The sequence below is a fragment of the Zosterops lateralis genome (assembly GCF_965231275.1).
Source record: "Zosterops lateralis genome assembly, chromosome: 19".
NCBI classification, from domain to species: domain Eukaryota; kingdom Metazoa; phylum Chordata; class Aves; order Passeriformes; family Zosteropidae; genus Zosterops; species Zosterops lateralis.
The window spans coordinates 3,608,021-3,627,913 of NC_139779.1; the positions used below are offsets into that span (position 1 = coordinate 3,608,021).

General features: G+C 46.8%; 4 protein-coding genes across 5 annotated transcripts; 2 read left to right on the plus strand and 2 right to left on the minus strand.

The window, feature by feature from the left end:
• Positions 1-1,278: 1,278 nt before the first annotated feature.
• Positions 1,279-7,628, minus strand: SHPK (sedoheptulokinase). Its single transcript, XM_083875391.1, has 5 exons — positions 7,328-7,628; positions 5,996-6,137; positions 3,567-3,744; positions 2,270-2,422; positions 1,279-1,801 (listed from the first exon to the last, which is right to left on the minus strand). Exons 1-5 carry the CDS (start codon positions 7,547-7,549, stop codon positions 1,795-1,797), a joined length of 702 nt encoding a protein of 233 aa, XP_083731517.1. The 5' UTR covers positions 7,550-7,628; the 3' UTR covers positions 1,279-1,794.
• A 317-nt stretch (positions 7,629-7,945) lies between these two features.
• CTNS (cystinosin, lysosomal cystine transporter) lies at positions 7,946-16,631 on the plus strand. 2 transcript variants are annotated; one of them, XM_083875389.1, is made up of 12 exons: positions 7,946-8,056; positions 8,483-8,556; positions 9,308-9,386; positions 9,947-10,031; positions 10,122-10,225; positions 11,069-11,200; positions 11,928-12,027; positions 12,122-12,241; positions 13,276-13,446; positions 13,661-13,778; positions 14,133-14,244; positions 16,517-16,631. In XM_083875389.1, the coding sequence occupies exons 2-12, from the start codon at positions 8,493-8,495 to the stop codon at positions 16,563-16,565; spliced, it is 1,134 nt and encodes a 377-aa protein (XP_083731515.1). In that variant the 5' UTR covers positions 7,946-8,056; positions 8,483-8,492; the 3' UTR covers positions 16,566-16,631. The 2 variants fall into 2 exon arrangements, with proteins under 2 accessions (XP_083731515.1, XP_083731516.1); XM_083875390.1 differs by lacking the exon at positions 7,946-8,056 and adding an exon at positions 8,232-8,286.
• Positions 15,102-18,938, minus strand: TAX1BP3 (Tax1 binding protein 3). The gene is made up of 4 exons (XM_083875392.1): positions 18,854-18,938; positions 17,285-17,404; positions 16,920-16,997; positions 15,102-16,699 (listed from the first exon to the last, which is right to left on the minus strand). Exons 1-4 carry the CDS (start codon positions 18,890-18,892, stop codon positions 16,562-16,564), a joined length of 375 nt encoding a protein of 124 aa, XP_083731518.1. The 5' UTR covers positions 18,893-18,938; the 3' UTR covers positions 15,102-16,561.
• A 141-nt stretch (positions 18,939-19,079) lies between these two features.
• On the plus strand, positions 19,080-19,864 carry EMC6 (ER membrane protein complex subunit 6). The gene is made up of 2 exons (XM_083875295.1): positions 19,080-19,213; positions 19,313-19,864. The coding sequence occupies exon 2, from the start codon at positions 19,355-19,357 to the stop codon at positions 19,685-19,687; it is 333 nt and encodes a 110-aa protein (XP_083731421.1). The 5' UTR covers positions 19,080-19,213; positions 19,313-19,354; the 3' UTR covers positions 19,688-19,864.
• Positions 19,865-19,893: the final 29 nt, after the last annotated feature.

Below are 19,893 nucleotides of genomic sequence, written 5' to 3' on the forward strand. Positions count from 1 at the left end.
ACACTGATGCACCTGTTCAGCAAAATATCGGATATCTTTTTCTGTGCCCCAAAGGTGACTGTGTGCCCAAGATTATGAACCATAATTCTCCTATCTGATTATATCCAGAATATGCAATACCAGAAACTTTTTTCTGATTACAGCAACTGCCTTTCCTGACAGTAACAGCTGCTCCTCCTTGCCTGTGCTGTGCTAAGTTCCACAAAACAATATCTTTAAAGGGACTAACAGCAGGGTTCAGCTTCAGTGGCTGGATTCCATATGAATGCAACATTCACCTCGAGTACTTCCTGAAAGACCAATTTCAGAGCTTATTTCTGTAATGATTATTAAAAAACCTGTCAACACCATGCTTAAAGCAATTAAAAGATATTCCATGACTTTGAGTCTTGAAATCCATTAGAGTGCTGCAAAATATGCACCAAAAAGGACTTCTCTGGACTGCAGCCACAAAAAATTAGAGGCTGTTGTCCTCAAATCTGCCAACCTTGCCTTCTGAAAATCAACTTGCACAAAATAATTCTGTCCTTGAAACAAAAGAAGGCCTAGAGGGAATATGAATGTGGAGTCCAAGCATGACTGTCCCAGCATGTTCAAAAGCTTCAGCAGGAAATTCCAGAGATCTGGGAAGCATGACCCAGGAATAACATCCTTGTTCCCTTTATGGCACGATGGAACAGCTCTAGGCTTGTTCCTCTGCCTCAGCTTCCTTTGACCTTGATGATCAACCTCAGTTTTATGGCTCAGCTCTCCTTGGAAGGACTCACCCAGCTCTTGTGCCCACTGTGCCACCATTCCCACAAAAGTCGCAAGCACATTCCCTCCATTGAGTGATGCTGCCACTGCCAAGTAGTCACCATTGAAGTAGGGAAAATAAGTGACAGCTGAGGAAGGATCTGGTGCCTCTGGGGGCTGGAAACCCAGGGGCATTGAGATGGTCAGCTGAGCAGAGGTGCTGATATTAAGAACTAAAACACACACACAAAAAAGGAAAAAAAAAAATAAAATAATCAGTGTTTTACTAAGCTACCCTGAAAGAGAACAATGAGAAAAATAAATTAGATACCAAAATGACCATACCTGCATCAGTCCTTTCAGTCAGACAGGAATAAACAGAGCACTGGAAATCTCCCAGAGCAATTCCCACTTTTGCTCCTTTGGGTATCCCATGCCAGGCACAGGTTGTCCTGCCTGCAATGCTGCCAGGGTCTCCCACCTCTGGAAGCAAGTGGACAGGAAAGCCAGATTTTTTCAATCTGGAAGCAGAACAACATTATTGGAATAAAGCAGTTTAGGAATGTGTGGCATTACTACAAAAAACTCTTTGAAGTCACAGATGAACCTGGCCACACATTTGTGGCTGCTGGATTTATGGATGCTTTCACCTGTTTAGAAAGCTTTGTCTTGGACAGGGCCAGCATTCCAGTCCAGTGGGCTGGGCAAGAAGAAGAAATAGTTTTCCTTTCTATGCAATCTGAGTACCTAAGATTATACAGTACATGTTCAGCAAGTTTGACCTACTGATGTCATATGGACAAGCAGGTCCAGGATGAAAAGACAATCACAAAACCAGCAAAAAACGCAGCGAAGCATCAAAGAACTTCAGTTGTCATGCAATTAGTAGTTCACAACAAAACCATGAAGAGTTAAATCCAACAAACTCCTTACATAATCAGCTGCTGGTGCTACAACAACACCACCACATTAGTAACAGTTCAGTCAGCAAAATGCAAGTTTCTGTCACTCTTTCATACCTTGATGAGAAGATCTTTCACCTTGGAGTCCTGGCCTAACCTAAGCCCTGAAATATATAAGGCCTTAGCACTCAGCCCTGAAAGAGCAAATCATTAAAATAAATCAGTAAGTAAATGAACTGATTCCTTCTAAGATTTCCTGTAGCTTAATAGCTCTTAAGTATTATCACAAGTAAGTCTCAGAAGTTATGAAGCTCAGCTGAAAGAACCAGAGAGTGGTAACTGTTTACCATGGACAGGTTACACTGTGGCTACACTTGTCCATCCCACCCCTCCACAGAAAGGGAGGGAACAGCTGGAATCACTGATTAATGTCTTAGCTCTGCTTCTTGTAGGTATTTTTAAAAACATTGGGCCAGATTTTATCATATTTAAATAGAGGAAACTCCCAACAGCTCTTCAGTACAGAGCACAATTGATGAGGAATAACTTTCAATCCCTTTTTATCTGTAGCACATCAACAGTCAGGTCCCAGAAGCAGTGCACAAACCCCACTGAATGGCCTTGGCACTTACATGTCAGTATTCCAGCTCTTGTTTCTGCAGTTAAAATATCCCCAGCTGGCAGCATTCTGGTCAGACATGAGTGGCTTCTTCAGGTCACACAACATGGCAACCACATAGTCCTGGATGGTGCCAGCTGCATCATAAGCCTTCAGAAAATCTGGACTTTTAAACAAAATGTTTGAAGAGAAAAAAAAAAATAAAAATAGAGGGGTTTTTGCATTAAGGCAGTCAGAGAAGACAACTTTCATTGCTAGGGGGAACTTCAGACATGTGGGTCCATTTAAATATCAAACAGCCACCTCAGTGATCAACCTGCATTTTAATGTTTTGGGTTGTTTTTTTTAAATGGAATTTGTTATCCAAGCTGCAGCAATACTTATCTCCAGCTTTAAGGAATGGGCTGTCTAGGTTCAAAAGCATAGTTTTGAAAGAATTACCAGGAAAGCAGTAATTATTTGTGTGAAATGAAACAGCATTGTTGATCCTAGAGCATTATTGAAAAATAGGTAAATTCTCACTTGCTCTAGGATCCACAAATTCTGTGAATGGGAATGTACTAAATGTGAAGCAAAACAAATCAGCTGGACTCATGACTTATGCAGCTCTAAAGATCACATCATGTTCCACATATCTGCCGGGCACACAGTGGAAAATAACAAGATCTAATGAATTTTTCCCCATTTATTGAACGTGAACTCATTGCAGAGGAAGAGACTGGCTCAGAAAGATGAAACTGAAAAGCAAATCTTGCTGGTGCCAAGTCATAAATGAAAAATTATATCCTCTGCAAACATGCCACAATAAAGCAGAGCATTTGTGTCACCTCATGAGGATCTGCCTCAGTGTCTGAGGAAGGAAGGAACTGAAATTAATTTAGAGACTCTGTTTTAGCATCTGGCAGCAACCAGACCAAGCAACTCTGTTACTGTTTTAGGCATGTCTGTACTTTCCACAAGGCAGCACAAGGCAAAATGACAATGTTCAAATTGCATTAACAGAGCTCCTCTGAGCAGTATTACAGACTAGAATTATTCTGATACCTTAAAGCTTCTGTTTCTATATAGTCAAAAGCTTATCCTTTTATTAGAGATCTGTAGTATTTTTACGAGGTCAGAGACTCTTGCATGCTTAATTGCACGTAGTTTCTATTAAATACTGCCATTTTAAATATTCTTTGACTGCTTAATTAAGATTATGATTACAGAGAAGCGCAGCCCCTCAGCCTGCAGCAGCACTAACGCGCCACAAGAATACTAATTGTCACATAAATCCGAGATGAGAACCAGCCTTTTGAGCAGCAATGTACCTGTTCTTTAAATACCAGAAGACCGTGGCACATCCGAATCCCGTAGCCAGGCTGACGTGTGACTGGGGCGGAGGAAGGGAGCTGAGGAAGGCGGGGCTGCAGCGCCCGTCCTGCCACGTCACCAGGTGACTGACCCGCTCCGGCTCAAAGGCAGCGCCACTCTCTGACCACCTGCACCCTGAAAACAAAACAAAATTCAAGGAATTCAGTGTCTCCCTTCAGCACAGCCTGCCTGGCATTCCTCGTTTCTGCACACACCTGATAGTTTGTTAAACAGATCAAAAGCAGAGACTGTAATCAAATTAGTCTTAGTTTTCAGCCTATAATGCAAATCACCCTTTGTAACACAGAGAATGGTATTCAAAGCCTTCCTTCTCTTGAAGAGAGATATTAAAGATACAACTTAAATAACATATGAGCCTCAAAAAAACCTAACCACAGTCTGCTATGTGGAGCTGGCATGGCAGCTGTCACATAAAAACCTCAGCTGGGATGTGCCACATCAGCACCTGCAGAATGCTGCCTCAGTAATGAACTGCCCAGGATGGACAGCACAAAGCTGCATCACCTCTGGAGCCAAAGCAACGAGAAATCTGGATCTGTGAGAATTAAGCACTAGAATGCAAAGTACTAAAGAGTAAAACCCTCATGTACACACAACAAAGCTTCACCAAAGGCAGGACAGGGTTTAATTCAGTTTCCCAGTCCAGCAGGTTCCTTTTGAGCAGAGAACAGCACAGCTTTGAGGAAACCTTCACATTCTTTCACAGAAGAGGAGAGGCTGGGCTCGAGCCCTGTTTGCCAGCACATTCCAGGGCACAGCTCTGACCTCTCCCAGGCCAGCCCTGGACACAGGGCAGGGACAGGACAGGTCACTCACTCTGCAACTGAGGCAAATTCCTGGGTTTTGGCCAGAGAGTCAAGAGAAGAGACTCAGCTTCCTGACTCACACAAACATGGCTAAAAAACGTAATTCTTGGGTTGGATACAGGGCTTGAAAGTCACACTCACACAGTAAAAAACAGCCCTGAAGGCTGGGAGGTGCCATGAGAAACATGTAAAATAAAACACATACTTTTTCTTGTTCCCTCAATTCCCTGTTCTATCAAATCTGTTTGAACTGAATTTCCAATTGGCTTGCTTTTCTAGTTTTAAATGGATTCCAAGAAATATTATTAGTCATAAATCTAACCCTAAAGGATGCCATTAAAATTTTTATTTGTGTCCCAAAGGTCCTGGATTCACTTAGTCCACTCAAAACAAATGAGAGCAAACACCCTCTTTCACTTGACAGAAATGAAACTAAAGTGGCATGTGGCTTTAGGACATAAAATATTTACCAATATGACATAAGAATCTGTGCCTATGAATACACAAGGCTTTGTTATGCAGCTCCTGGGACAACTGGAAAGCAACAACAGCTCCTTCAGTCCATCAGCCCTTGGACTTATTTCTAATCATTTTTAGTATTTAATGTAAAATTGCAACCAGTAATGAATAGTACAGTGCCTCTTGAAGCAATTTAGACCCTGACTGGTCACAGGGAGTGACCAGCACTTCTGGGAAATCTGCTCTGTGGTTTACAATAAATCTTTACTTAATCTGCATAACTCCCAAGACTTCTATGATTGTCCAGTTTAGCCCATTACAGGGTTAAATGAAAGAAGACATAGACCCACACTCTGGAAGCCTTAGACTTCCAGAGGTTTATAAGGCATTAGCCAAGAAGATAATCCATCCCTATCTCACAGGGCTGGCAATCCAAGGCCTGGATTCTTCAAATATCCTCACTATCACAAGGATTATCTGAGTATTTGCACAACCAAGCCCCACATGACTACCTCACTGCAGCTGATTTTGTTTCTGAGGTCTTGGCAAGCAGCTGAGCATCCACAATCCTGACCACAGTCCTTTCTCAGCTCCTACTAACAGAAGCATAAGGAACAAAGTGAATGCAACATGACAGTCTATGTATTACTTGCTAGGGGGAAAAAAAGTCTTGGGATTTTTTGGGAAAAAAAAAGAAAAAAGTTATTGAGATGCTGGACAGCATCTAGGTAAGGCTTTTATGAGGTGAATAAAATCCCCCTCCAAGTTATTCACATGATGCAGAAGTTCTTTCAAATGGCAGCAGACAGCACATGATGGAGAAACAATTAACAAGCCACAAATATGCTGTTCCTCCTTCATATTAATAATTGTGCTGACCCTGCAGGGATGTCATTAGGCTAAATCCTTTATCATTAACTATAATGAGTAGCTGAAATTTCAGTAACAAAGGCAAAATTCCCGTAAGAGATCTGCTGTTAATTCTGTTTTAGAGAAGACCAAAGTGGCGCAGCAGTTTAATCACAGAATCACTTCCCTGCTACAATTTAATTCTCTGCATCCCAACACTCTGAGCAGGAATGTTAAAGAATGAATGTTACCTTTATCACTTTTCCAAAACACAACCCCATGCATTTGTCCAGAAATACCAATGTGGGTGACTTGCTGAAGCTGCTGCTGAGGCAGAGCAGCAAGGCATTCATTCAGTGCTCTTATGATTTTCTGGACATCCTGCTCCATTCCCTGCAACCACAAAACATTATCCTGAGCATGAAGCCATTAGGAGTCACTCAGTGTATTTATTAAACAAGGTTGCTTCAGTCAGAAGTGAAGGACAGAATTCATTTAGTTCAATAGCCTTTATTAGAGGAATATTCACTGCTAAACTGTGAAAAGAAAAGAAAAATTGCAGAAAACCCCACAAAACCCACAAAAACTAAAAATCAATACTAGCAAGTTGAGCCTCTTAAACTAAAGGTCAAATAAACTTTAATTTCCTGAATAACCACACTCAACCATAACTTTAAAAAAAAATCCATGACCACTGACTACAAGCTTTAATTAATTCACCTTATCTACTGCTCTTCATTTTCCTCACAAAGAATGTTATCCCTGTGTTCTGGCAGGTGTGCAGCCTCCCCTCCCTCTTCCTAAACCTCCTCCCTTGTTTACTCACTGATGATTTTGATGATGCTGATATTCCATTTCTGGATATTCTATTCCTAGAACCACCCACCAAACTGACCCAACTGTTCCCCAGGAGAAGCTTGCACACTCTCAAAGGCTCAGGTTACTTCCTGACAGAACAGCGTGAAGATTACAAAACTATTGCAACAGAGTCAACAAATAAATGTGAACTTTGTGAATAAGTACTTTAGGCTGCATAAATTGGCAGGAGGAGGAGGGCTGGCCTGTTTGGTATCCTTGGTATCAGAAATAGTGCACATTTTTTATGATTCTGATTAATTATTATTTTATTTTTGTTTTAGATTGACCAACACAATGGATGTAAAGATCTTTAGGAGTACTTGTTCCTGGTTGTTTCCACAGGGAGTTTCCAGTTATGATTCCACCTCACAATGAAGTGCAAAATAAAATATCCTTCCAGTTGGCAAGTGGTTGCTGTTTCCTGACTGGGAGTGTCAAAGGTAAGGTAAGTGGCTCATGGGAGAATAGTTTTAGTGTGTCTTAGGCAATTTTTTCAAAACCTGGGTCCTTCTTAAGTCAAGCAGCTCTGCTTGACTTCCCTGAACGGTGAGCAGGGGCTGTTTTAATTCTACTTTTTGATATCCAGACACATGCATGCTACCAATCTAGGCACAAAATTCAGGAAAGCCACTGGACTCCTCTGTCCAATGTACCAAACAACCCAACCACTGCAAGGCAAGGCCGGTGTCCTGCGATTTCCCTGAGCACTCCCTGGCAGCCCTTACCTGCGGTGCCTCTCCCAGGCTATCGCTGTGTGCCTGCGTCTCCCTGGAGCAGCTCTGTGCCAGCGCCAGCCCTCGCTCTGTCCCTGTCACCAGCGCTGCCTTCACCGACGTCGTGCCCAGGTCAATGCCCAGCACACAGGTGGGCCCGGGCCCGCCCGCCGCGGCCATCAGGGGACGGCTGTCACCTTGTCCAGCACGGGCAGGGGGAACGACACCCACCATGCCGAGCCCTCACACGGCTCCCGGTGCCGCCCTGAGTCCCCGCACGGCTCCCGGTGCCGCCCTGAGTCCCCGCACGGCTCCCGGTGCCGCCCCGAGCCCCCGCACGGCTCCCGGTGCCGCCCCGAGCCCCCGCACGGCTCCCGGTGCCGCAGCGCCGGTTCCCAAACACGGGGCAGGAGCGCGATCTGGACTTCGCCCTCAGGGGTGAAAGTGCCTCCCCTGCCCTCAGCGCTCCCCGGCCACTGTGACAATGACAAACCGCCCTTTCTCCAGCTGACCTGCGCGGATTTAAATCACGCTTTTTTATCAAAAGCAAACCACCGCGGCGGCGAGCCCGCCCTGCCCCTACAGCTCTGCCCCCCTCACGGACTCGCTCCGCCACACCCAAGATGGCCACCGGGGGCGGCCGCAGCGACGCGGTGGGCGCTGGGCGGGGAGTCCACAGGCCATCGCCTCACGTGAGAGCTGAAAAGGGAAGAACCGGGACGGCGGCGGGCGCTGAAGGAGGTGGGTTCTCGCCCGTTCCCCGGTACCGGCGCTTCTGCAGCGGTGCATTCCAAAGCACCGGGTACCCCGCTCCGCTGGGGCTGCTGAGGGGAAAGCGGCAGGACTACAAGTCCCAGAGTGCACCGCGGCGCGCCGCCAGCGGCGAGGGTCCGGCGGGGGCGCGGGGGCTGCCGAGATTTGTAGTCCCGCGCGTTGGGATGGGGTGGGTCCGTCACGGGGGCAGCGCTGAGGTAAAGATGTGCCCGGGGCGGCCGGGCAGGCAGCGGGACGGGGTGTCGGTGCCCTCCGAGGGGTGCTGAGGGTCCCTTGGCCGGGCTGGGGGCCGTGGTGATGAGGAGGGAGCTGTTTAACGCGGCTTCCAGCGGAGGGGATGGGCTGTGTGGCCGCGTGGGTGCTGAGGAAAGCGTCTCCCTGCTTTTTCCGCAGCTTTCCCACCATGAGGACGCGGTACCTGCTCCTCGCTCTGCTGAGCCTCTCGCTGGCGCTGCTGGGGCCTGGCGGTGAGTGTTCGGTCAGCCCAGCTTGGGCCCACACAGGGCTCCACACCAGTGAGAGATGGAAAAGGGCAGCTCTTTAGTTATCCCATTACATCTCTCCAGAAATACCTGTGCCACGCTTCCCTCACACCTTACCTCGGCTTCTTGTGCTCCTACACTGTACTGAGGCACTGGTTGTGCACCTCATGCTCCAAAATCGCTTCTGCAGATTAAATAGTGCCTGGGGAGCTCTTCTGCACTTAACTTCTTACAAACACTGTGTAGTATGTGGCAACAGAAAAAAAAAAAGTGTCCAGGCCAACCTGTGCAACCTGTATCTCTGTTTCTGTAAATTTAGATTCTCTTGGACATCTGGGTACTTGGTTTGAATTTGTCCTCCAATAAACAATCTTATATTAAATTTGGGGTGTTTATGACTCCTAGATCACCAGAATCACATCAAGAACCAGTGTGGGTTTGCAGTGCCCTGTATCATCCCCTTGGCATGAACTTTTTTTGCACTTCAAGCATTTTAATTACTTCCTTGTGACATGCTCAAGTGACAGTTATTTACTTCTCTTTTTAAGCTGCTTGGTTGCCTTGAAATAAGAGGTACTCCCCCTTTGCTTTTTATCATGTGTACTTGTCTGATTGATCTGATACTGCAGGAACCAAGGGTAAAATGTTTATGACACCAAAAAAAATTGGTTGTTCTTCTGAAAGAGCTGTTCACAGTAACTGAGATTTGTCTGGGTGTTTTCTGCCCCCCCCCCAGATGGAGCCATTGTGTTGTCAGTCCCTGAAGTGGTTTCTTTAGAAAGTGGAAGTTCAACAAACGTCACTATCTCTCTGAGGTAAAATCATCATTGCAGCTTTACTTTCCCTTTGGAACATGGGCTGTCCCCATAAGTGAATTTACAGTTCCTCCCCTTCTAAAAATTGATGCTTAAGAGAAAGTTGCATTTCCTAGAAGGATCACATCCTGGGAAAATGCTCAGTGGAGTTCTTTAGGAAAGCTGTGCAGGACTGTGTCACTTGGAAAGGTTGTATTTGTTTTGTTTTGTCTTCCTGCTGTAATTTCTGTCCTTCATCACCCCAGGCACACGTGCCTTGTTTCTGCCCTGTTTCAGCAAAGGATAATGAGAGACAGGACTGAATAGGACAGGATATTTTGGTGACTTTACCACTTATGTGGAGAATAGAAAGGTACAATGTGGCCATACAACCATCACTGGATCCTAAAAGAACCAGTGCAATACTCACACACTTTGGTGCTGGTTCCTCTGAGTGTGAGGCAGGTTCTGTTGTGTGTGGGCTGCTCAGATATGAGAGGATTGAGCAGATTCTCCCCTGCAGCCCTGAAGCAACCTCTGAACTCAGGCTCCAGCCTAACTTGTTCTTTCTGCCTTCTCAGGGCTCCACTAAATGAGACACTGGTGATAACTCTTAACATTACACACTCCTCAAAGCACAGCACCATTGTTGAACTTCCTGATGAGGTAAGTGGCAGAACAGACTTGTAACCTTATGCAAGAAGCTCCTGCTATTATGGTGCAACTCTTCTTTCTTCCCTCTGCTCTGCCTTGCAGGTACAGCTCCCTGCACATCACACTAAAGCAGACTTCCAAGTGAAAGCAGATGATGTGGGACAAGTAACAGTTTACCTTTCGGCCAATAATTCCAACTTAACTGGGTGAGAAACTGTGGGGTTTTTTGTTCTACCTGCTATCCTGCGGCTTCCCAAAACTTGGGCTGACTACTTCTAAGAGTTAAATGGACATGAGTGGGATGCAGTTAAGAAGATGTGTTAACCCTGCAGCAAATCCCCAGGTATTCCAATAAATAGAGGGCACAGAAGTAGAGTGGTGTCTTAGATTTAATTACAAGATGACTGAGTTCTCACAGCTCCTTAGTCTGGTTTTAATAGTGCCTCCCAAAAGTATGGAGATTACATGTCAGCTTTTCTGATCTGGGAAGTATTTGGCTGTCAGTGTGCAGTGGGATACTGTGCAGGATTTGTTCTGGAGTTCCTGGGGTGCATCAGTCAGGGGAGCCCCCTGCTCACAGATGCCAGTTCTCTCTCCTAGGAGAAAGCTGAATTGTATTTGCTTGTGGCCCAGATGTTATTGAGCAACAGGATACTCCTGTTTTACTTCCTTGTTTTGCTTCTGCTTTTGAGACTCGAGGCAAAGGCAGAGGTGAGCACGTGGGACACTCACAGGGCAACATGATCATGAGAAGTGCAGCTCTGCTCTTGCCTAACAGACCCTGTGCTGAGAGAGTGGAAGTCACAGGCACAAAGTGACCTTTAGGAACATTCCCATGGTAAAAGGATGGCAAGGAATGACTCAGGAGTGGGAGGTGTTGCAAACATAACAAAGTCACAGATGAAAAGGGGAGCAACTCAGCTGAACCCAAGTGAATCTTTATTGTCTGGTCTCAACACCTGGACTGTATTTCCTCTCTCAGAGCAGAACAAGATAAAATCACCTGAAAAAAACATGAATTAACTGATTCTTTTTACATTAACCATCAGGCCTAGGATTCGATTTCAAGTAATTCACAGCATCATAGTGAGATATGCTGATGAGGTGATTGGCTGGATCTATTTCGTTGCCTGGTCCATCTCCTTTTATCCTCAACTCTTTGAGAACTGGCGACGGAAAAGGTAAAGAGATGTGTTTGCAAGTCACTGAAGTGCTTCTGCAAATCATGTTCATAGCTTCAGTTACATCCATCTTGGTTATTGGGAATTATCTGTGGAAAGATGGGGGAAAAGTCAAAGGTAGGGTCTGAATAATTGCAGGTTAGAGGGAAACCAAGTGCATCCTACAAACACCTGATCCTTAGATTTTGCATCCAGTATGAATTTGTGATAGAGGAGACTTCCCCATTCTTTTTCGTGCCATGTTGTAAATCATCTGGCTGAACCAGGTGATTTCAAATCCTGTGATTTCAAAGATTACCAGCCTTGAGAGCTGTTTCTCAGACACCTCCTTGTAGTGTCATCATTAGACCAGCTCCCCTTGAGCTAAGTGACTTGAAGTAGGAACATGATCATATATGAAGATGAAACCATTTGATCTGGCAATGATGCATTTGTGCTTTGTGGATTCAGACTGGAAGAGCTTTATCAGACAGGCTGAGCTCATGGAGGGGTGCAGTTAAAGAGCAGAGACACAGATTGATCCATGAGAGCTCTGGTACTTCACCCAGCTTCCTGATAAACTCACAACGTTGTGTGGTCACAATGCCTGAAGCTTTTGCTTACACCAGAAACTGCCAATAAGTGATTACATTTCAGGGTCAGTTTGTCCCTGGAACTGCCTGTAGCTCTCTAATGCATCCTTCTCTTTTTCTTTTTTTTTTCTTTTTTTTTTTTTTTCCTTCTCCAGTGTTGTTGGACTCAGCTTTGACTTTCTAGCATTAAACCTTACTGGCTTTATAGCATACAGCGTGTTTAATGTTGGGCTCTTCTGGATTCCCTTGATTAAGGTGAGCAGGATTCTCTCTTAACATGTGCTGGGGGATGGGTATGTGCAGAAGGGAGTTAAGACATGTAGCTGGTTTTGCTGTCTCTTACCTTTAGGAGGAATTCTTGGTCAGTTATCCCAGCGGGGTGAACCCTGTGGCCATCAATGATGTTTTCTTCAGTCTCCACGCAGTAGCTCTGACTCTCCTCACCATCATCCAGTGCTGCATCTACGAGGTGGGTCTGTGTGCTGGGCTCACAGAGCTCCCTCTGCCGGGCGCCTCCCCGCTCCTTTTGGGCTCCAAAATCCCAAATTCCCTGCGCTTCCACCGGCCTTTCCAGGAGCCAGGCATCACAGTCCAGCTGCCTTCAGCTTTCCTGAGCTAGCAGCACCCCCACTAATCTTATCTACTGCAGCTGCATGGATGTTCCGAGATTATGAGTAAACTCCTTATGGACTGGAAATAACTGAGGCAAACAGCCAAGTTCATGAAGTTCCCAAACAGCTCTCTAGCCAGCACATAGATTACAGCTCTTCACAGAACAAATGCTTTGCTGTTTCCTTGGAGCGTTCTTCAAGCTATGATAGGACTTTAGATACTCCCTGCAATTCAAACACAGGTTTTTTTCAACTTTCCTAAAACAGCTGTAAATGCCCTTTCATAATTCACACCTTTTTAAGTGAGACTGATTGTTACAGTGAAGTGGTTCTTACTTAATCCCATTGATTGTGCCAGTCAGATGGTTCTTTGTTTAATTTTCGTTGTAAAAGCCTCTCATCTGACCAGGCCAATTTTCTCTAGATGGTAACTGTTTCTCTCTTTGGGTTCTTCCTTTGGTCATGCTAAGCCTAAAACTCTTAACAGCCCATCTCTCATCATTGCCAGGTACTACAGACTTTTTTGAAGAATTAGAAAGCAACTATAAATCTTTTACCATAATGGTATTATCAGCCTTTTGCACATACAGGAACTCTTGATCTCACCAGATTGAATTTTGGAGATTTGTTACAGATTATGCACCAAAAATACTCAAGAATACTGTTCCCCCTTGCTCAGGGACAGCACTGTTTTAAATAATTGATATGAATATTGCTCATCAGCTCTTGCAAACCTCCAGATGGTTGCTGCAGCACTTGCTTAATTTTACTCCTGTGGTACCAGCCTGACTGGTAAAACAGGTTTGGACTGTAGTGTTACAGGGTCCTGAGCAAACTGGATCTTTGTGTCTGGGGATGTGTGAACTGGCCAATATCTGTATTTCTATTTCAGAGAGCAGGTCAGAAAGTATCCAAAGTTGTTGTTGGGCTCCTGGCACTTGCATGGATCTTCACCTTCACCACGCTGTTCCTGGCTGCAGCTGAGGAGATGACATGGCTGCAGTTCTTGTTCTGCTTCTCCTACATTAAGTTAGCAGTCACACTGATCAAATACTTCCCACAGGTAAATCTGAGTTATTCTGCTTGCATTCCACATCCCTGCCACCCTAACCCTGCAGTGTGTGCTCTTCAAAGTCTGGAAAGACTAAACCACAAATGATTATTTATTAATAGTGACAAACCAGGAGAATTGTACTGAAAACTGCTTGAAAGTCAATCCCAAATTGACTGTGCATGACACTGACTGACTTCTTGTCACGCTCTTGTCACACTGCCAGGCCTACATGAACTTCCGTCGGAAGAGTACTGAGGGATGGAGTATTGGAAATGTGTTACTGGACTTCACTGGTGGAAGCTTCAGCCTTCTCCAGATGTTTTTGCAGTCATACAACAATGGTGAGCCTGGAACTGAGGTGCTGGAGCTTGTCTTAATGGGGTGGGAGGTCCCACTACAAAGCAGATAGAAACCAGTAGGTTATCTCAGAAGAATGATGCTTGTGCTGTGTTGTGGGGTGATGTTCTTATAGGAAGGATAAAGAATCTGTCATATTCCCTCAAGATCTAAAATGAAGTAGCCATCCTGAAGAAACCACAGGAATAGTTATTAATTAGCTTTGCATAAGATGTACACTCCGGTCAGTCTTAGGTGCATCTGAGCAGTGCAGGTAATAGACAGGAACTTCTCTAAAGTGTCTAAAGACAAGACTATACTTGAGGAATCAGACTTAACTCCAGTTTTGTGTTTGACAGATGAGTGGAGGTTAATCTTTGGAGATCCAACCAAGTTTGGCCTGGGCGTTTTCTCCATCATCTTTGATATTGTTTTCATGGTCCAGCACTACTGCCTGTACAGGAGACGAGGGTATGAACCTTGTGAATAACAAACATCACTTGTGGAGACTAAAACTTTAAACTGAACTTGTCCCTACCCTGTCTGAGGGCTTTCAAGATTCTTGCTGCCACTTACCAGAAGAACTGATTCTGATCTGTCTGTGACTTGATCGTCTCTGGGCTGGAACACAAACTGTTGCCTTGCCAAGCACTGACTGCCACATGCCTTAAGGACAGCAAGCTCTCAGCTGCACATGGGACACTGGTGCCTGTTGAAGCTGCACACACAGCTCAGTGAGAGCTGTCCAAGCAACACGTGGCTCTTTTTTCACCACCACAAGGGAAGAGAAAGACCCAATGATGTCTTTCTGATTGGAGGTGAAGCACAAAGAGCAAAGTTCTGTCTTCCAAAAATCTGAGATCACATTTAAGCAACTACTTAATATCTTTAAGCAATGACTGAAGACTGTCTGTGGATCCAAGTGCTGCTGCTGACCTTTCCCAGACAACTCACAGTCCACTGCCACTCAGGCTGGCCACAGTGGCACATTATAATAATGAGGTTGGTTATAAATGCACAAATATTACAGTTTGAATTCTTTAATTAAAAAAAAAAAAATCCTAACAGAAACTGTATTCTTATTTCACTGAAAGGTCTTTCAAAGGTGTTAAGTAATTAGAAGGGAATCTATGCATTTATACTTGAATGCTTAAAATCTAATGTGTCTTTCTAGGTGTCACCCTAAGGAAAATTAGATCCCAAGGGAGGTTTGACAGTTCCCCACCAGTGAAACCAGACCTTACTGACATCAGTAATTCCACAGTCTACTCTTGAGCTAAAAAAAGGTCTCAGCTGGAGGCACCCAAGTGATGTAGCACTCTTAAATGTAAGAAGAAACAGCTCAGGAAAACCAACTTTATTTTGTGTGTAAAATCAAGTGAAAAAAAGCAGTACAAATAGCAGTGTATCTTTATAGTAACAAAAATAACTCCAACTTGAAAGACGTAAAATTTACTACTGAATTCTTAAGTTACAAAACTCCAGAGCAGGATTGTAGTAATTCCAGAGATATAAAATTGGGAAGCAGGCATCTGCTGGTGTGCACAGAACAATCTGAGATGCAGCAATCACAATGGACATGGCACAGCAGTAAGGTACTAAATAAATTAGTCTGCCACCTCCTCATGCTCTATTTACAACAGCTTACCTCAAGGCTGCCTAAGGAAACTACAGATATGTCTAGATGAACTGAAGAGGATTAAAAACTCCAGGTTTTGGATAATTGTAAAACTAGCTGGCTAACAAACCACAGGATGCTAGATCATGGGTTTAGAGTTGCAGCAAGAATCTTTCAGTCCTGTGGTAAGTTGATTTAAAACACTTAGTGTCCCACTAGAAGTTTAAATTTGGTCAAGAGGCACTTCTGAAAATTACTGGCATATTCATCTCTTCCATCCAATAAGTCACTGATTTAAAACAAAGTCTTCTAAAAGACAAACCAAAATCCCTCCCATTTCAAGTCTGATAGAAGTGGAATGAAGAACTGAAAACTCTACAGCTACGAGCAGCATTTCTGATAAGTTCAGGAACATTGTTTTGTTTCCTGCTCCATATTCCTTTAAATTAAACTCAATTCATCTGATGGTACAAATTTGGAACAAGGAGAATTCAGGTTTTACCCTGCCACTGAGGCTGAACTGTAGTGTCCATGAAATTGTGGTGCACTTCACAGGCATTGATCTAACAATCTAACACTTGTGTGTTACTCAGTTGTTTCCTGCCTGAAGAGGCTGCTTTGTCCAGGGAACCTTTGCAGGAAACTGTAATGCCCCAAACTCTCTATCTTGCACACAGTGAAGGATTAGTACAGTGCTCCCTCCCCACAGCACTGTGCAGCTCTTAACTCTGGATTTGAATTTGGTAGCGGGGGGGACAGGACAGCTCCCTTCTAAAAGCTTAGGCACAGCAAACTCTCTGGTCTCCCATAGCAAAAAACCACATCTCCTCCTAAAATAGGAAGATTTTGTGCTACAGAAGAATCCTGTCCAAGTTAAGGCTTTTCCAGTTGCTCTTAGATAACCTGGGTCTGTCCTGTCCTGAAAGCCATGACTACACAAGTCTTGCCATGTACCTGCAGGGCAGACTTTAGAGAAGCACTCTGCTGAGGGGAGGATTGTTTTACTACTGCCAGTTACACCAGAAGTTAAAATAAAAAAAAAGTAGTGTTTACCACAGGTAGGAACATGCACTCCTTCCAGACAACCTGTTCCAGTCTAATATTTGTTTCTTTCTTTCATACCAGTCTATACATCTCCCTCCCCACCCCCCTCCCCAGCTGGATGATGCATTAGGACATCATGGATTGCTGCACAGCCTTCTGCAGGGACTGCCTGGTCACCAGCAGCCGTACCACCTCCTCATTCCTTTTCGTCAGTCTCTTCCTGGCCTGGTCGTGGGTGACCATTGTCATATCCCAGCCATTCACCTGGGAAAAAAAAGAAACAACATAAAATGAGGCAGGTGCAGGACTCACAGGTGTCCTGCAACTATTCCATCAGAACCACATAGAGGATGCCACAGCTCAGTTTATTTATAAACCCCATAAAATGTCCTGAGAAGTACCCAGAAGATTATTTTCCCCAGTAGATGCTTCCCTGCACTGTGCAGCTGGTACTACATCAGTACTGTCTTATCTTGGTGCTTACCTGCATGATCTTATCTCCAATCTGGAGTCCTGCAACTTCTGCTGGGCCTCCCTCTGTCACCCTTGTTACATAGATACCCTGGGAAAAAAAAATAAATTAAGTGTTCATCTACTAAATATGGGAGGATTCAGTACCCAAGGGCCATTTGACTGACAACACGAAAAAACTCTGTAGTGTATTATGAGATTTTAGTTAAAAACAGGCTTGTGGAATGTTTGAAAATAGAAAAGGTGGAGGAGTCACTTGAATAACGTCAGCCTGCAAGTGATAATGGGGCAACAGAGTAGCTGTGGAGGAGGACAGATGATAATTTGGGTATCTCAGCCTTTAGGAGAGGGAGTTGCTACAGAAAAAGATTATCTGACCTTGTCTGTCTTGTCTTCAGAGAAAGGATTCTGAGTAGGGTCCTGATCAATGCCACCCCCAATGCTGAATCCCAGAATCAAATTGTCACCTTGACGAAGCTTATGTATTTCAATTCTTTGCTGGAAAGAGAAAGAGATCAAATAGCTGAGTACTGTGACAAAAGTGAAAGAAATTTCAAGTGCCATTTCAGACACAGATACGTCAGATCCAGTGAGATTGTCTTTCGCAGAGATCCCAACGACACAGCCCAGCCCTCGATTACTCAGAGCTTTCCTGCCTGGCTGGGAATAGAAGGGAACAACAGTAAAAACCAGAGCAGGTCTCTTTAAACATGACTCATGCCTTGATAACCAGCAGTCACTCATGACCAGCCTCATCTTGCTCGTTATCCACATGCCTTATGTTCCTGCTAGTCCTATCAGCAGGAATAACAACCTATTATTAGGATGGTTCTTTTTTCAGGATAACTTTTGTAACCCGGGGCAGGCTCCTCACTGCCCCACGCACAAAGGCATCTGACCAGCTTTGTGCATTATGTCAGCGCTGTAGAAATGCCAACTGGTGCAATTCCTGAGCCAGGGGGAAAAACCACAGTCTTAACAGACACAATAACCTCTCAAAAGGTGCTTCAACCCCATCTGATGGGGTTGAACATCTAATGGAAGATGTTCCTGCTCATTGCAGGGGGGTGGATGACATGACCCTCATGGACACCTTCCAACCCAAACATTCTGTGATTCTCCTCTCCCAGCCCTGTCACACAGACTCTGAACTCCTCCACTAAATTCCAAACTCCCTGGGCACAGCATCCGTGTCCCCAGCTGGGGCCACACACCCAAGCACAACCCCAGTGACCATTCCAGCCAGGGGAAAGCACGGAATCCCTCACTTTCACTGCCTGTTGATTAAAGCCATTATCTCACTTTAAAAGCTCTGCTTCCTAAACCGCACCCAGACAAGCAGGTGCTTATCTGGTCCTCTCGCAGACGGGGCACGGCACCGAGCTCGGCCCCGGTACCGGGAGAACGCGGCTCTCGGCGGGATTCGCTCCCTCTTTTCTCAAGCGACACCCGAGCAACCCCGGCCAGGGCTCGGTCCCTCCGCCCGGGGGGGTTTCCCCTCTGTTCCCCCTCCCGGGACGGAGATCTGACGGCCCTCGGGGCGGGGAGCGGGGCCGGGGCGGTAACCGGGGCCGGCGGCGCTGCGGACCGAGCGGCCGCGCCCTCCGCCCGCGGGCCGGGCACCTCCGCCCTCCGACAGCCCGGGCGGCACCGGCACCGGTGTCCCCGTCCCTGTCCCTCACCCTTGGCGCACTCCTTCGCCACGGGGCGGCACCTCCACCGGCTGACAGCGCTCAGGGCGCTCCCGGGCACCACCGGCATCCCTATCTCCATCCCGGCCCGGCACGGCATCCCCCGAATAGCGGCCGGCCCGCCAGGAACGCCATGCCCACCCTTCCCGTCGCCGCTCATCACCACTGGCTGACCCGGTACAAATGACATGGTCCTCTCAGTCCCGTCCCGCTCTGCAGTCCCCGTTTCCCCCTGCCCTGCCCCGTCCCCGCTCACCACCACGGCGGTGACCGGCTGGCCCGGCACAAACGCCATGTCCGCCCCGTCGCTGCCGCCGCCGCCGCCCGAACAAAAGCGCCTCACCCGGCCCCGCCCCCTCACTCCCCGCCAGCCAATCATGCCCCGCCCCCTCGCCCCCATCAGCCAATCCCGAGCCGTCCCGCCCCCGGCGCCCCGCCCCGCCCGCGCTCCGCGTCCCGTCGGCCCTCAGGCCAAGATGGCGGCCGGGCGGTGTCGGCGGCGCGGTCGGGGCAGGCCGGGCGCGGCGGGCGGCCCGCGGTGACGGACGCTCGGCGGGGTCCCTTGACGCGGTACGAGGTTTGACGGAGCGGCGGGGCTGCGCGCAGTGAATGAGAGGTATGGAGGAAGGGGAGGGACGGGCGGGGGAGCCCGCGGGGCTCTGCCGGCGGCCTGAGGGCGGGCAGGTCGGTACAGCGTGTTCTTGCCTCACCTCAGTGTCGGTACGAGCGAGGAGGTGCCCGAGCCCGGCGCGGAGCCATGGCCGCCGTGGTGGCCAAGCGCGAGGGGCCGCAGTTCATCAGCGAGGCGGCGGTGCGGGGCAACGCGGCCATCCTGGACTATTGCCGCACCTCGGTGTCCGCCCTGTCGGGGGCCACGGCCGGCATCCTCGGCCTCACCGGCCTGCACGGCTTCATCTTCTACTTCCTGGCCTCCGTCCTCCTCTCCGTGCTGCTGGTGCTGAAGGCCGGGCGGCGGTGGAACAAGTACTTTAAGTCGCGGAGGCCGCTGTTCACGGGGGGGCTCGTGGGAGGGCTCTTCACCTACGTCCTGTTCTGGACTTTCCTCTACGGGATGGTTCACGTCTACTGAGCGGCTCCGGGCCGAGAGGAGCAGCGGGACTGTTGCCAAAAGTCACTACACAATAGGCCAGCTCACCTTCCAAAACTGTTGTCCATGGCTCGTGTCGTTAATGCTGTTGGTAAATTATGTCCGAGTACAAATTAATCAGTAGCACTGTTCTAATTAAACTGAATGTGAAGCACCGCTGGGATGGCTCCTGTATTTGTCTCCTTCTT

Bases quoted from the DNA above. Each gene is read 5' to 3' on its own strand.
- SHPK (XM_083875391.1), bottom strand. From the start codon at position 7,549: ATGGTGGGTGTCGTTCCCCCTGCCCGTGCTGGACAAGGTGACAGCCGT. The intron at 3,745-5,995 runs GTAACATTCATT...TTTTGTTTTCAG, and splicing joins GTTTTGGAAAAGTGATAAAG to GGTGCAGGTGGTCAGAGAGT. The intron at 2,423-3,566 runs GTACATTGCTGC...TTTGTTTAAAAG, and splicing joins TTCTGGTATTTAAAGAACAG to TCCAGATTTTCTGAAGGCTT.
- CTNS (XM_083875389.1), top strand. From the start codon at position 8,493: ATGAGGACGCGGTACCTGCTCCTCGCTCTGCTGAGCCTCTCGCTGGCG. The intron at 10,032-10,121 runs GTAAGTGGCAGA...TCTGCCTTGCAG, and splicing joins TTGTTGAACTTCCTGATGAG to GTACAGCTCCCTGCACATCA. The intron at 13,779-14,132 runs GTGAGCCTGGAA...TGTGTTTGACAG, and splicing joins TTTGCAGTCATACAACAATG to ATGAGTGGAGGTTAATCTTT.
- TAX1BP3 (XM_083875392.1), bottom strand. From the start codon at position 18,892: ATGGCGTTTGTGCCGGGCCAGCCGGTCACCGCCGTGGTG. The intron at 16,998-17,284 runs GTCAGATAATCT...TTTTTTTCCCAG, and splicing joins CTGAAGACAAGACAGACAAG to GGTATCTATGTAACAAGGGT. The intron at 16,700-16,919 runs GTAAGCACCAAG...TTTTTTTCCCAG, and splicing joins TTGGAGATAAGATCATGCAG to GTGAATGGCTGGGATATGAC.
- EMC6 (XM_083875295.1), top strand. From the start codon at position 19,355: ATGGCCGCCGTGGTGGCCAAGCGCGAGGGGCCGCAGTTCATCAGCGAG.